Raw genomic sequence first — 14,889 nt, 5'->3', positions numbered from 1 at the left:
CCAAGTTTTAAGGAAAAAAAGTGTTTTTGAGGAGAAGCAGAAGCAGTTTTGGAGAAGCAGAAAAAAGCAGTTTCTCTCCAAAAATACTTTTTTGAAAAGCATTTTTGAGAAAAATACACTTAGAAGCAGTTTTTTAAAGCTTGGCCAAACACTAATTGTTACTCTGAAGCTTTTCAAACTAATTAGCCAAACACAAACTGCTTCTCACCAAATGTACTTTTGAGAAAAGCATTTTTGAAAAAACACTTCTCAAAATAAGCTGATTTTTGCAGATTGGCCAAACGGGCTATCATCTTATCCCTACGCATGTTAGACTTGTTAACTCAAATCGTTACACAACATGTGAAGGGCAAAATCGTCAAAACAGAAAACCCCCTCACAGTACTATATAAAACCCTACATGGTCTCACTCTTTTCAACGTGCATGAAGTTAAGAATCCACATGCAGAGTTGTACTCTTCAAGAGAAAGAGAGAGTGTAACTGAGTTCTAGAGAGAGAAACTAACTCACTGAGTTATAGAGAGAGAAACAAAAACCCTCATGATGGGCAGCTTCTTGTACGTCACCGTCCTACTTCTCGGCGTAATCTCGGCCGTTCATTCCTGCCCGCCGTCTGATCGGGCAGCATTGTTAGCTTTTCGAGCTGCCCTAAATGAGTCATCCTTGGGCATTTTCAACACGTGGCAAGGTTACGATTGTTGCCACGGATGGTACGGGGTGAGTTGTGACCAGTTAACTCACCGAGTCGCTGACATTAACCTTCGAGGCGAATCAGAGGATCCTGTCTTCCAAAAAGCTCACAAAACCGGTTACATGACCGGTACGATCTCTCCGGCGATATGTAAGCTAGAAAGGCTGTCTAGCCTTACTATCGCCGATTGGAAGGGCATTACCGGCCCTATTCCATCATGTGTTACGTCCTTACCATTCCTCCGAATCATTGACCTAATCGGAAACAAGCTCACCGGGCCAATCCCTTCCGAGATAGGTCGATTGAGTCGACTGACCGTGTTAAATGTAGCCGATAACAGTCTTTCTGGTAGGATTCCTCGTTCCTTAACCAACTTATCATCTTTAATGCATTTAGATCTCCGTAACAACCGAATTTTCGGAACCCTACCAACAAATTTCGGAAAATTAAGGATGTTAAGTCGAGCTTTATTGAGTGGAAACCGTTTAATTGGAAAAATTCCATATTCTATTTCCTATATTTATAGACTTTCCGATTTGGATCTTTCTTTAAATAAACTCTCTGGTACAATTCCACCATCTCTAGGTAAAATGCACGTTCTTGCTACATTAAATCTTGATGGTAACAATATTTCTGGTACTATACCACCAACGTTAATTAATTCTCGTATCAATATTTTGAACTTGAGCAAGAATTCAATTGAAGGATATATTCCTGATTCATTTGATGAAAGATCGTATTTTATGGTTATGGATTTATCGTACAATAAATTAAGAGGAAAAATTCCGAAATCGATTTCGTCGGCGACATTTGTCGGTCACTTTGACGTTAGTCACAACCACCTCTGCGGCCAGATTCCGGCAGGTTCTCCGTTCGACCACCTTGAAGCTTCGAGTTTTACTTATAATGATTGTCTTTGTGGGAAGCCTCTTAAACCTTGTCAAATGTAATTCCTAGTATTAGGTACATTTTTAAAAATAATTTTTTATTTTGTTTTTTGAGATTTTTAACACTTTATATATGGTGAATATGCTTGTATTGTGTAACAGTAAAGAGTAAAAGAGTGTTTGGTAGGTATGTAAGTTTAAATATATTATTATTGTGCTTTGGGATATGGAAATTTTATTTTAAGAGTACTATTTATTATTCAAAAGTCAATAAAGTGAACTTTTACATGAAAAAAAAGTAGCCTAGTGCATAAAGTATCTTGCATTCACACAAGGTTCGGGAAAGAGTTGCACCCCTAGGGATATGATGTAGACGGCTTATCATAATGTAAGTATTAGTGGCTACTTCTGTTTACCCTCAAAATCAGGTAACAATTGAATTTGTAAGTAATTTTAAGGATGCGTGGATTAAATTGACACAAAGTAATAAATTGAAGATACAATTAAAATAAGCAATGAAAAAGTGGATCCAAACCGCACAACTTGAGCCGTTATAGCCTTGGCAAGTCAGTCGCACTTGAACTAAATGCAATTCAAACGATATCAAGATACAGAGGAACGGTAGCTTACAGAAAGAAAATAACATTATATTGCTTAGGGATGCGTGTTACAATGATCTTTACAAGGAATCAGACCCCCTTTATATAGTAGAGAAATCCTAGATTAGGTACAACCCTATAAAAGGTAAAAGATCTCATGATTTGCTGATTTACCGGTTCCTTGTTGATACGTGCTAAGATTCCCGTTGTAATATCCGACCGGTCCCGGATACCTCGGCCTTCTGTTATTTCAGTCTTCTGTTGGTTATACTGACAATGTTTCCTCAAACTCGTTCGGGGTTAGGGTCGATTCATGGATCATGGACTCGATGTTCTCGAGGACGGACATTCTGACCTTGTGTTCTGGTTCGATGGGACTCGGGGTCGATATTCAATTCCTTACTTTCCGAGCTATATGTCATGTAGTGGATAAGTCCGATTTCGACGGTATATAACTTCTACGACTCAAACCCGTGATTTATAAATTACACGAAGATAATTAGCTAAATAAAAATTACAATTAATGATCCATAATATATAAGTGAAACTAGCTGAAAAAGAACGTACAAATATAATAGAGTGAAAAACTTTATGGGGAAAAGAGGAGGTTAAATCCCTACCGACATCAATTTAATTTGGATGTGAAAAATCCTCCTTACCAACCTTAGTGTTTTCGTTTGAAAATATTCTTTACATTTTGATTAATATCAATCAAAATATTTGGTTTTAGATTTTTGGATTGTCCATCAATTTGTGAAATCCTAAATTTACGTACGAACGATTTAGTAGCATGTACTCTACAAAATATGCTAACCATAAACTACTACTTTAGTTATGATTTTTCATTTCTTTAAAAAAAAAAAAACATAGATTCTATCCACTTGAAATTTAAAAGAAGGAAAAATAAAAGAAAAGATTATATATATCCACAATAAGGTAAAGATGGACAAACCAGATGAGAAGAATTTACCCAATTAAGTGGTTTGGTTCAATAATATTTAAGGTTTGGTTGTTTCATTTTAAATCATTATCTCAAATTTTATTGCTTAGTTTTATTTGGAAATCACATGTCGCACATTGAAGATCATGGGGTGATCTCTTCGTAAATAGAAACAATAAATTCTAACAGGTTGGTTTCAAATTCAATTCCTCTCATTAATTGTGTTCACGCATCAGCAGTTCCTCTCATTAATTCTTTCTTTTCAATAAATGGTGGTATCTTAGATCACTTTCCATGCTCTTGAGTTTTTAAGTTACTATTATTTAATATATTTTACTAATACATAAATTGATAATTCTGTGCATCAACACTTAGGCGAAAAAATATTATCGTCTATTTCCTCTCTATTGTGATTTGAACTGTTATTTTTAGTGTTTTATCTATAGTGTTCGAATCAGCTTGCGTTGACATTAACTATTTCACGGTGACTAGTATAAATACGGGATAACTAAGTCCATCAAGATTTAAACAATAATCTTGATAGAGCCCTAGTGTGCACAGGGTGCTCACCCGAAGGACAGAGGCTGTAACGGTTGCAGATTTTCTGGGTTCACAAAAAAAAAAAATTTAAACAATAAAAAGATATCACTATGTTTTTTTTATTCTATTGTGATTTAGACCCTTGTTATTCGTAATTTTTATCTCATTTTATTATCACAGTCAAGCCCCCTTCATTGATCGGTAGGTAGGGGCAAATGTTGTCTTCCCGCTATGGGTTCAACTGAATTCATAATTTTCGTTATGAAATATAGATTTATATGCAAAAACTTAACTAAAATCTCAACAAGGATTAAATTTGGACCCATAATCTTAACAGTACAATAAAATTAATACTAAAAGTTATAAAAGCTGAATTTATTAAATTTAAATTTTGAATCCGTCCTCATTGCGAGACACGTGCAATTCCTCCCATTAATTCTATTCACGTATTATCACTGCTTCAACAGCAATAGCTGCTGCTGCGGTAAGGTGCCGACGATGAATGCTTTTCAAGACAACACATGTGATGCCTCGTTAGTGGACCACAGTCCACAGTCTTTATTCAATTTAAAGAGAACAGTTTGGCATATATTCATATGAAAGATTTCTCTTTTATTTTTTAGTTTCTTTTCTGATATTCGTATTGGAATCCCGACTAATTTAGACTCACGTTATATATGGTTCATTAAAGGAAGAAATATTTTTATTAAGATTTTTCTCATACCCCAAATTAAAACCTGAAATCTTTAATTAAGCTTGAAAAAGTTCCTATTTATCCTAGGACAATCCTTGATAATGACTGCTTTATTTTTAAAAGTTAGTACTGTAGTTAGTTACTTCACCCACCCTCTCTAGCTCTCTTTTCTCTTCCCTTCACTTTTCTCACAATTATTGGGAATTTGGAAATGACTAGTTTCTCTAGACCTCATAGCTTTCACTTTTTAGCTATAGTTTTGGAGGAGATGTAAGAACACCGTCCAAGGACGTGGTGTAGTGAATGAGGCTATTCCTTTCTTAACCAGAAGTCTCAAGTTCGAGTCCTGGGTATGGAAAAATCTTTGGTAGGGAGCGCTACCCCTCAAATAGGGCTCTACCCGGTGCGAATCCGGATATAGTCGGGTTTCAATACAGGTACCGAATACCGAGCGAGAAACCAAAAAAAAGGAGATCTAACAACATATTGGCCTATATGTTATGGAGTATTTCTTTTTGGGTTATATGAGAATCATGTAAATTGTTTGTGGGACTTTTTAATGATATCTAACTGTCTGCTCATTGAGACAACATAAGGGCTTAGGCTGCATTATAATATCGTTGTAAGGAAATGTTTGAGTTAGAATCATCTCTGGGTGTGACTCCCTAGGAAGTTTTCGTATTGCATCCTCTTTTTCTTTCGCAAAAAAAAAAATAAAAAAACTAATCTTATAGAAAGACTATAGAAAATAATATATGTCGTCCCTAGGAAAAAATCATTTTTTTATAAGAAAAAAGAGACGAAAAAGTGAGTATTGAGAAAACAATAGGTAGACTACGCAAAAAATAGCCTAAAGATTCAACTTTCAACCCACCCTTTTTTTTTATAGACGAATAATCATAAATTTTTTTAATAAAGTTTATATTTTATAAATTCAGGTGACATGCTCTGAATCGCCAAAATTTTTATGGAGCCATCAGAAACTACCTAATGATAGTCATTGCTTCGTCACGTTCGTTCCTCATTTTTTTGTGATTTTAGGGCTGTAAATTAAAATAGGAATTCAGGATGATTTTATAATTTTTCGTTTGCTAATGTCCACCCCTTCTTCATGAATTCGAGCAATGGACTTCGAATTGCCTAAAATTTTATGGGCCCATAAGAAACGACCTAATGAACAATAGTCATCGCTTCGCCATGATCGTTCCTCATTTTTGGCTTTTTAGGGCCATAAAACAAGAATTTAAGACGATTCCTAGATTTTCGAGTGCTATAGTCCATGTCATCTGTATAAATTTGGGCGACCCATCACAAATCTCCTAAATTTTGTAGGCCTGCCTAAAATGACCTAATGAACAATAATCATCGCTTCGCCATGACCGTTCCTCATTTTTTGGCGTTTTAGGGGCATAAAACAGGAATTCAAAACGATTTCAAGATTTTCATGTGCTATAGTCCACGTCATATGCATAAATTCTGCTTATCGGCCCCGAATCTCCTAAAATTTTGTTCGCCCATAAAAAACAACCAAATGAATAATAATCATCACTTTGCCATGATCGTTCCTCGTTTTTTGGCTTTTTAGGGCCATAAAACAGGAATTCATGATGATTCCTAGATTTTTGTGTAATATAATCCACATCATCGATCGGATGATTCAGGTCACCCGGATGCATGCAAATGAGCGTGGTCTATAGTACACGAAAACTTGAGAATTGGGCAGAATTCTCGTTATTTATGGGCCGACAAAATTTTAAGTGATTTAGGTCGTTGTCTTGATAAATACAGATGGCATGGGCTATATCATATGAAAATCTTAGAATCAAGCAGATTTTCAGTTTTATTACCATAAAATGCCAAAAAATGAGAAACGATCACGGCGAGACGATGACTAATTATTCCTTAGGCTAGTTTTTATTGGCCGGCAAAATTTTAGGCGATTCGGGTCTGGTGTGGTGTGATGACCCAAAAGACCATCACTTGTTTTAAAAGAAAATTTTACGTTCTGAGGCTTTAAAAATTCCTTTCAGCATCACCTCGTTTTGCGTGCACAGTCCAGGCGCGAAGCCGAAAAGCCATTATGTGAAAATTTGTGAAAAATGATAAAATTTGACTATAAAATAAATTAATTTGACTTCGGTCAATATTTTGGGTAAACGGACCCAGACTCGTGATTTGACGGTCCCGGAGGGTCCGTAGAAAAATATAGGACTTGGGCGTATGCCCGGAATCAAATTCCGAAGGCCCAAGCCCGAGAAATGAATTTTTTAAAAAAAATGCTTTCTGAAATTGTTTATGAGTTTTGGAAATGAATTGTGATTAAAATTTGATGGTATCGGACCCGTATTTTAGTTTCGGCGCTCGGTACAGGTCTTATATGTGATTTAAGATAAGTATGTGGAATTTGGTAAGAAACGGACTTGAATCGGATTGTTTTTGAGAAAATTGGAAATTTGAAGTTCTTGAGAAAATTTCATGATTTTGATGCAAAATTTCTAGTTGTTGATGTTATTTTAGCGATTTGAATGCACGAACGAGTCTGTATGATGTTTTTAGGTTGATGTGCATGTTTGGTTTGGAGCCCCGAGGCTCGGGTAAATTTTGGATAGGCCACGGGGTGAATTTTTGGACTTGATGAATTGCAGGTTTTATAGCTGGTGTGTTCAGGCCTGCAGGCTTCGCATTTGCGAAGCCTAGCTCGAAAATGCGATATCGCAAATGCGAGGGCCTTGTCGCAATTGCGAAAGCAGCCAGGCCAGCTCCATCTCGCACATGCGAGATTTCCTTCGCAAATGTGATGCACCCCTTCTGGGCCTGCTATCGCAAATGCGATCCCTTGTTCGCATTTCCAAATCGCAAATGCGAACATAACATGGGTCGGGGTTCGCAACGCAATTCCTATACCTGCAACCTGCAATTTTTATACTTAGCCGAAATTCAACCATTTTTCACATCCTTTCAAAACATAAACTCCCTAGGGCAATTTTTCAGGAACAACTCTTCTTCCAAATTGATTTTGTCAATTTTAACTCGTTTTCTTCAATCATTAACATCTTTTCATATGATTTCGACTCAAAATCAATGATTTTCATGGGGGAAATTGGGTGTTTTGGGTAGAACCTAGTTTTTTCAAAAAATTGGGGATTTGGACCTTGATTTGAGGTCCGATTTCAAAACAAATTATATATTTGGGTTCGTGGGGGAATGGGTAATCGGGTTTTGGTTCGAACCTCGGGTTTTGACCATGTGGTCCCGGGGGCGATTTTTGACTTTTTGGGTAAAACTTTGGAAAACCCATTTTTATGCATTAGAATCGATTCATTTAGCGTTTATTGATGTAATTAAGTAACTTATGGCTAGATACGAGCGAATTGATGGTGGAATCAAGAGGTAAAGCGATAGTAGAGGCTTGAATTGTGTTCGTGGCATCGAGGTAAGTGTTTGGTCTAACATTAGCTTGAGGGATTAGGAGTCGTGTCTTATTTGCTACGTGTTAATTGAGGTGTACGATGTATAGGCATGGTGACGAGTATCTATACGTTGGTGTCAAGCATGCCCGTGAGTCTTGTATTGTAATTGTTATGGCTCCGTTGTGGTTTATTGCGCTTCACATGCTATATTGTTCCCTTGCCGCGATGTTATTATCATTATTGTACCCTTGCCGGGATATTATTATCATTATTGTTCCCTTACCGGGATATTATTATCATATTATTTTTCTCTTGCCGAGATGTTTGTTTTGATATTATTGTTCCCTTGTCGGGACCCTTTTGCGATTGGTGTTGATAAAAGAAATAGGAGAGGGTTGCACGCCTGCAACAAGATATGTGAAATGAGAGCGGGTTGCACGCCTGCAACGAGATATGTGAAATGAGAGCGGGTTGCACGCCTGAAACGAGATATGTGAAATGGGAGCTGGTTGCACGCCTGCAACAAGATATGTGAAATGGGAGCGGGTTGCACGCCTATAACGAGATATGTGAAATGGGAGCGGGTTGCACGCCTGCAACGAGATACAAGAAATGGGATCGGGTTGCACGCCTGCAATGAGATGTGAAATGAAAGTGAACTTTGCATTTATTTTCCATATCTGTGTTAGTAATTGGATTTTGGTTTCTTTATATCCTCTTGATATTCTGTTGTTATCTGTTATTCCCCGAAACATGTTTCCCCTGCCCAATTTTAATTGCAATTATCTGCTTCTATTTTCGTTGTTTATGATATAATTGCACAGGTTTATTTGGTAGTCTGGTCCTAGCCTAGTCACTACTTCGCCGAGGTTAGGCTAGACACTTACTAGCACATGGGGTCAGTTGTGCTGATACTATACTCTGCACTCTTTTGTGCAGATCCCAGTGTTATAGACTTCGGACCGTAGTGAGGTTGTTGCCTTCAGTCCAACAGGCGACCTGAGGTAGTCCTGCAGGCGTCCGCGGGCCTTGGTGTCACCTCCTATCTTTCCTTTATCCTGTTTCCTTTACTCATTTCAGAAACAATGTGTATTTTATCTTTCAGACTTTGTATGTAGTCTGTGAAACTGTGACACCAAATTCTGGGTAGAGTTGTATTTAGACTTCCGCAGTTGTATTACGATTAATTATCAGATTTTGTCCTCCGTTTAATTATTTTCGCTATTTGCATGATATCTATTCATCACTGACAATGGTTTAAAAGTGGAAAAGGTTAAGTAATTAGAATAATTTGGCTTGCCTAGCTTTCACCAGTAGGCGTCATCACGGCTCTCGAGGGTGGAAAATTCGGGCCGTGACATCTGGTCACCCTGATGAATGAAGATGGCGTGGGCTATAACATATGAAAATCTGAGAATCGGGCAGAATTCCAGTTTTATGGCCCTAAAACACAAAAAATGAGGAACAAACATGGCGAAGCAATGCAAATTGTTATGTCCATGACATCTCCATGAATTCAGACGACGAGCTCCGAATCATCTAAAATTTTGTGGGTCCATCATAAACAATCTAAAGAATAATAGTCATTATTTCGCCATGATCTTTTTCTGTTTTTTGGTATTTTAGGGTCATAAAACAGGAATTCAGGAAGATTTTCGATTTTTCGTGTGCTAATGTCCACGCCATCTTCATGAATTAGGGAGACGGGATCCGAATCACCTAAAATTTCATGGGCTTATCAAAAAGGACCCAATGACTTAATCACTCCTTCACCATGACCGTTCCTCGTTTTTTGGCGTTTTAGAACCATAAAATTAAAATTCATTATGATTTTTGATTTTTCGTGTGCTAATGTCCACGCCATATTCATAAATTCTTCTGACGGGCTCTGAATCGCCTAAAAAATTTTGGGGCCATCAAAAACACGAATCGAATGAACAATACCCATAGCTTCACCATGACTTTTTCTATTTTTTTAGTGTTTTAGGTCATAAAATATAAATTCAAGATGATTTCTAATTTTTCGAGCGATAATGTCCATGTCATCTTCATGAATTCGGGCGAAGGCTATGAATCACCTAAAATTTTGTAGTCATATAAAAAAAAGACCTAATGAATAATGGGCATAGCTTCACCATGACCGTTCCTTATTTATGGTGCTTTAGGATCGTAAAACAGGAATTCATGACGATTTCCAATTTTTCGTGTGCTAATGCCCACGTCATCTTCATGAATTCGGGCGACAGGCTCCGAATCGCCAAAAAACTTGTGGGCCCAAAAGAAATGTCCTAATGAACAGTAGTCACTGCTTTGCCATAAATGTTCCTTATTTTATAGAGGTTTAGGGCCATCAAACTGGAATTTAAAACGATTTTTAATTTTGTGTGTGCTAATGTTCGTATCATCTTCATGAATTCGGGCGACAGGCTCTGAATCGTCTAAATTTTTGTGGGCACATTAGAAATGACTTAATGAATAATAATCATTGTTTTGCCACGACTATTTCTCATTTTCTAGTGTTTTATGGCCATAAAACAGGAATTCAGGATGATTTCCAATTTTTCATGTGCATTAGTCCACGCTATCTTCACGAATTCAGGTGACAGGCTTCAAATCGCATAAAATTTTGTGGGCCCATCACAAATGACCTAATGAACAATAGTCAAAACTTCACCATGACATTTCCTTATTTTTTGATATTTTAGGACTATAAAACAACAATTCAGCACAATTTTTTGATTTTTCGTGTGCTAATGTCCACGACATCTTCATGAATTTGAGCGAGGGGCTCCGAATCGCCTAAAAAATTTTGGGCGCATCAGAAATAACCTAATGAATAATAGTCATTGCTTCGCCATGATTGCTCCTCGTTTTTTTTGCTTTATAGGGTCATAAAACTAGAATCAGGATAATTTCAAATTTTTCTTGTGCTAATGTTCACACCATCTTCATGAATTGGGGCGATAGGCTCCGAAACGCCTAAAATTTTGTTCGCCTATCAGAAATAATCTAATGAATAATAATCATTGTTTCACCATGACTGTACCTCGTTTTTTAGCGTTTTAGGGTCATAAAACGAGAATTCATGACGATTTTAAATTTTTCGTGTGCTAATGTCCATACCATCTTCATGAATTCAGGTGACGGGCTCAGAATCGTCTAAAATTTTATAGGCCCATCAGAAATGACCTAATGAACAATAAACATTGATCCACCATAATTATCCCTCGTTTTTTGACGTTTTAGGGCCATAAAATAGGAGTTCGGGACGATTTCCAATTTTTTGTGTGTTAATGTCCACACCATCTTCATGAATTCGAGTGACAAGTTCTGAAATCACCTAAAATATTGTGGGCACATTGAAAAGAGCTAATGAACAATAATTATTGTTTTGCCATGATTGTTCCTCATTTTTTGGCATTTTAGGGCTATAAAATTACAATTTCACTAAAATCACAGAAACCAAGATTTGGTACGACGTTTGGTTGAACGAGTGGAAAAGAAAAGCAAGAAAGAATAAGTTAGCGTTTGACCATAGATTTTCAAATTTGTTTTGAAAAATCTGATTTGGGTAAAGTTTGGTTTGAAGATAGAAAATATGTTTGGACATCAGTTTTCAAAACATATTTTACTTTTTTTTTTAGAAAAAAAAAACATGAAACATGATTTATTCCTACAAGTTCTAAAAAGTATCACAAATACCCAACAATAGATTCATCAATAACATTCATTATCATTATCACAAACTATAGTCCTGAATTTGGTACAAAATTATTATTTTTACAATGAACTACATAATACACTATCAGATGGCCGAGAAGATGAAGCAGCATTGTTACAAAATAACAAATGGTGGACTCTTTTACAAAATACAAAAGTTTGAGGTAATTTTTAAAAAATATAATAGTAATATTTTGGATCAAAACCAGCTCTTTAGCTGGTTTTGGGATTTGCATTTTGGGAATTTGCCAAAATATGAATAAAATTATGAACAAACATGTATTTGCCAAAAAAAAAATTAAAAAAAAATTGGCAAAATCTTTAGCCAATCGGGTCCTAAATTTATACTTTAGTTTCCAAAGGTAAAGCATTCTTCATAAGAATGAGCGTTGCACTGTACTGAAAGGAATTAATTTGATTTAATTTTTGGGAAAAGTATTACGAATGAGATAAAAGATATATGGACTTTGATTACAGAATTGGAGCAACGTACTATATTCCAAACTAGTAGTTAGGTTGACTGACCACACTAGTTCTTGCATATATAAATCCCTTTCCATGAAAAAGAATTATCAACCCCTCCTTCATTAGATTTTTTTCATATAGCAGGGTCGATTTGCCCGCATTTTGGCTATTCTACTGGTATGTACCCACCAGTACAGATATACAATATTGAGGCAAATGAAAAGAAACCACCTAATGTTTTGTATATCTATTGAAGCTTGAGTCTTGATCCGTTATGATTTTCATCCCACCACATAACATTTTCCCTATTGAAACTTAAATCCTGATATGTTATGATTTTCATCCCACTTCATCGACCATTAGACCACACTGGTATCATCCGTCCTTCGGTTCCAGCCTTATACTTGATAGCCCTTGCAGTCCCAACCATGTCCCACCCTATGCACCCCATACCACCCACCCCTAAACTTTCATTACATTCTTTCCTTTTTTGGTTTCTATAGCTTAAATTGCCATGCAATTTCCCCCTCCCCCACACCCCACCAACTACTTCAATAAATTCTCCATTACTTGATCTTGTGAACTCTTTAACTGTTGCTACACTGTAACAAGTCAAAACTGAACTAAGAAGACTTGCTCAATTGAAGACTTTAGCTTCACTTTCCCAAAAAATAAGAAGAATGTTTCAGCTATGTATTTCATAGTACATCATCTTAAATTCTTTCACATAAATGCACATAAATGCACCCTTTTCTTTTCTTCACTTTCCGCCAACCAAAGGTCTCAGCTAGACTTGACTATAATCCGGCGTCAACACTGTAAGGGGTCGTTTGGTATGAGGTATAAGAAGGTATAGAGGTGGTATAAAAATTTAATACCACCTTAATACTATGTTTGGTTAGGGAGTCGACTGAACATCTCAGCCATTGGCGGGAATTTCGCCCGCATCCGATCCCCAATTCTTGTTCACCCCGGATGATCGTGTTGGGTGAATTGTGAGTAATTAGCACCGATATAACTTATACCTTCTTAGAAATTATGCAATTGTCATTCTTAATACAACATACCAAACAGTAAATAAACAACAATCCCAGCATAACTTACCCCAACATAACTTATACTGGGATAATCCGTATTCCAACCAAACGACCCCTAAGTGAGAAAAATCTACATCTTTTTAAGCAATTTTTAAGATAATAATTCACTCTTGGTGTGGTTAGCAAACCATAACCACTGCATTAGTAGCCCAAATGACTATGGAGGAGGAGAACAAAACAACCTTACCTCCCTCATGTTCTAAATGAGTAATGGACAAACCATTTCATTCCAACATATAATGTATGTGACAAATTTGTAAAACTAGATGTCCTCTTAAATCTCACACTTATCCCTACACTAACTACCATACAAATTTCAAACCAAAATATAATATTCCTCGCAAGCACACAAGACCTGATAATGCAAGCGTGATGTTAAAGTAATAATTGCTTGACAAAAATTTAAAGAATTGTCAAGAAAATATTACTAAGTGATAATGGCCAAAAGATTGAAAGTACAACCTAATTAACAAACATTCATGTCTAGTCAAGCTGAATTAGAAAGAAAATCTTGTCGCAAACATTAATGGATGATCAAGTTAGTTACTTGATTTGGTGGGACCGTCATTCGTAGTATTGAAGTACAGATTAAGAAGAACACACTCAAGGATGGCTTAGAAAGCTAGGTTCTTATATTCATGAACTCTTCAAAAGGCTTTAATTTGGCTATAGAGGTTGAAAGATTGCATCTTTTTGTTTTAGGACAAAATGGCATTTCAAGATATTAAAAGTTATTTAAATAGTATATTCCAACTCCAGACAGAGTAATGGTCTGAAAAACATATGAATAGAAAATTCACATACTAGATGCATGGCTGAAGTTTCAAAAAGCAGTACAATATTTAGTGCTCAAAACCGTTTCACCCTTGAAAAGAATCCTTCTATAACAGAAACGACCATAAGAATGGGACTGACTTCTCATTTTTGGTGTATAAGGAACATATAGCATCTAAATACATTCAAAAGAAAGTATATGCTGACCTTTCTTAAGCTTGTTCTCTCTCCGTCCTAAACCATTAAAGGCTCGTATAATTTTAGCCAGTTCAAGTCTGCCCGTGATCTGGATGAATATTTCACTAATGCAGATAACTTAACTTTAACAACACACCTCGGAAGCTGATATTCTTTTAATCCAGCGGTTGAAGGCATCCATGCTGCAGGTGTGGAAAAATATGTACACTAATGAAATCATCATATATTCTCTAAACATGTTGGAACAGAGAGTATGTATATATCAATAAGAAAAACGATTTGCCGGTAACACCAAATCAATCTAGTACAGCTAATTAGTAGATCTATTGTCACAACGAAATGAACATTGAACACTGTTCACCACAGTCAGCAGTCAGCACAACTTTATGAGCTTTCAAGCCTAGCAGAAGTGGGGGTTTGAGCGTCTTTCTTCTTCTAAAGATTACACAAATGAAATCATCACAAGATCTTTTAGAACGACGAAAAGAGACTGCAGTAGCTTCAGAATTAAAAAAGACTTTCCAACAAGGAAATTTGAATCTTAGTTAGCTACCATACCTAATCAGTTAAAAGATGAACTAGACACAACTATATGCACATGTAACAATATCCACACATGGTGGTTGCTATCATTGTTTCCAGAACCAAATGCAGCAGATAAAGAATACCAGATAGATCGTCATTATGTAAAAGGAAAAACAAGAGTACCAGATAGAAATTGAACACTTGGGATGTGCACTTGCGCCTTAGACAGTACATTGCATCTTGACAGTGCTCCCTAATAATCTGTAAAACTTGAAACTGAACTAGCAAAACATAACTGTTCAACTAAGAATGAACATATTTCTGATTTTGGTGAAAGAAACTATAGTTT

At 36.3% G+C, this 14,889-nt stretch overlaps 1 protein-coding gene across 1 annotated transcript; it reads left to right on the top strand.

Annotated features, from left to right (window-relative positions):
* The first annotated feature begins 409 nt into the window (after window positions 1-409).
* LOC104248829 (DNA damage-repair/toleration protein DRT100-like) lies at window positions 410-1,827 on the top strand. The gene has a single exon (XM_009805153.2). It carries the CDS (start codon window positions 541-543, stop codon window positions 1,639-1,641), a length of 1,101 nt encoding a protein of 366 aa, XP_009803455.1. The 5' UTR covers window positions 410-540; the 3' UTR covers window positions 1,642-1,827.
* The last annotated feature ends 13,062 nt before the right edge of the window (window positions 1,828-14,889 follow it).

Source organism: Nicotiana sylvestris, chromosome 11 (genome assembly GCF_000393655.2).
Source record: "Nicotiana sylvestris chromosome 11, ASM39365v2, whole genome shotgun sequence".
NCBI lineage: Eukaryota > Viridiplantae > Streptophyta > Magnoliopsida > Solanales > Solanaceae > Nicotiana > Nicotiana sylvestris.
Note: the sequence above shows the minus strand (reverse complement) of the source record. Positions and strands in the feature narration are given on the sequence as shown.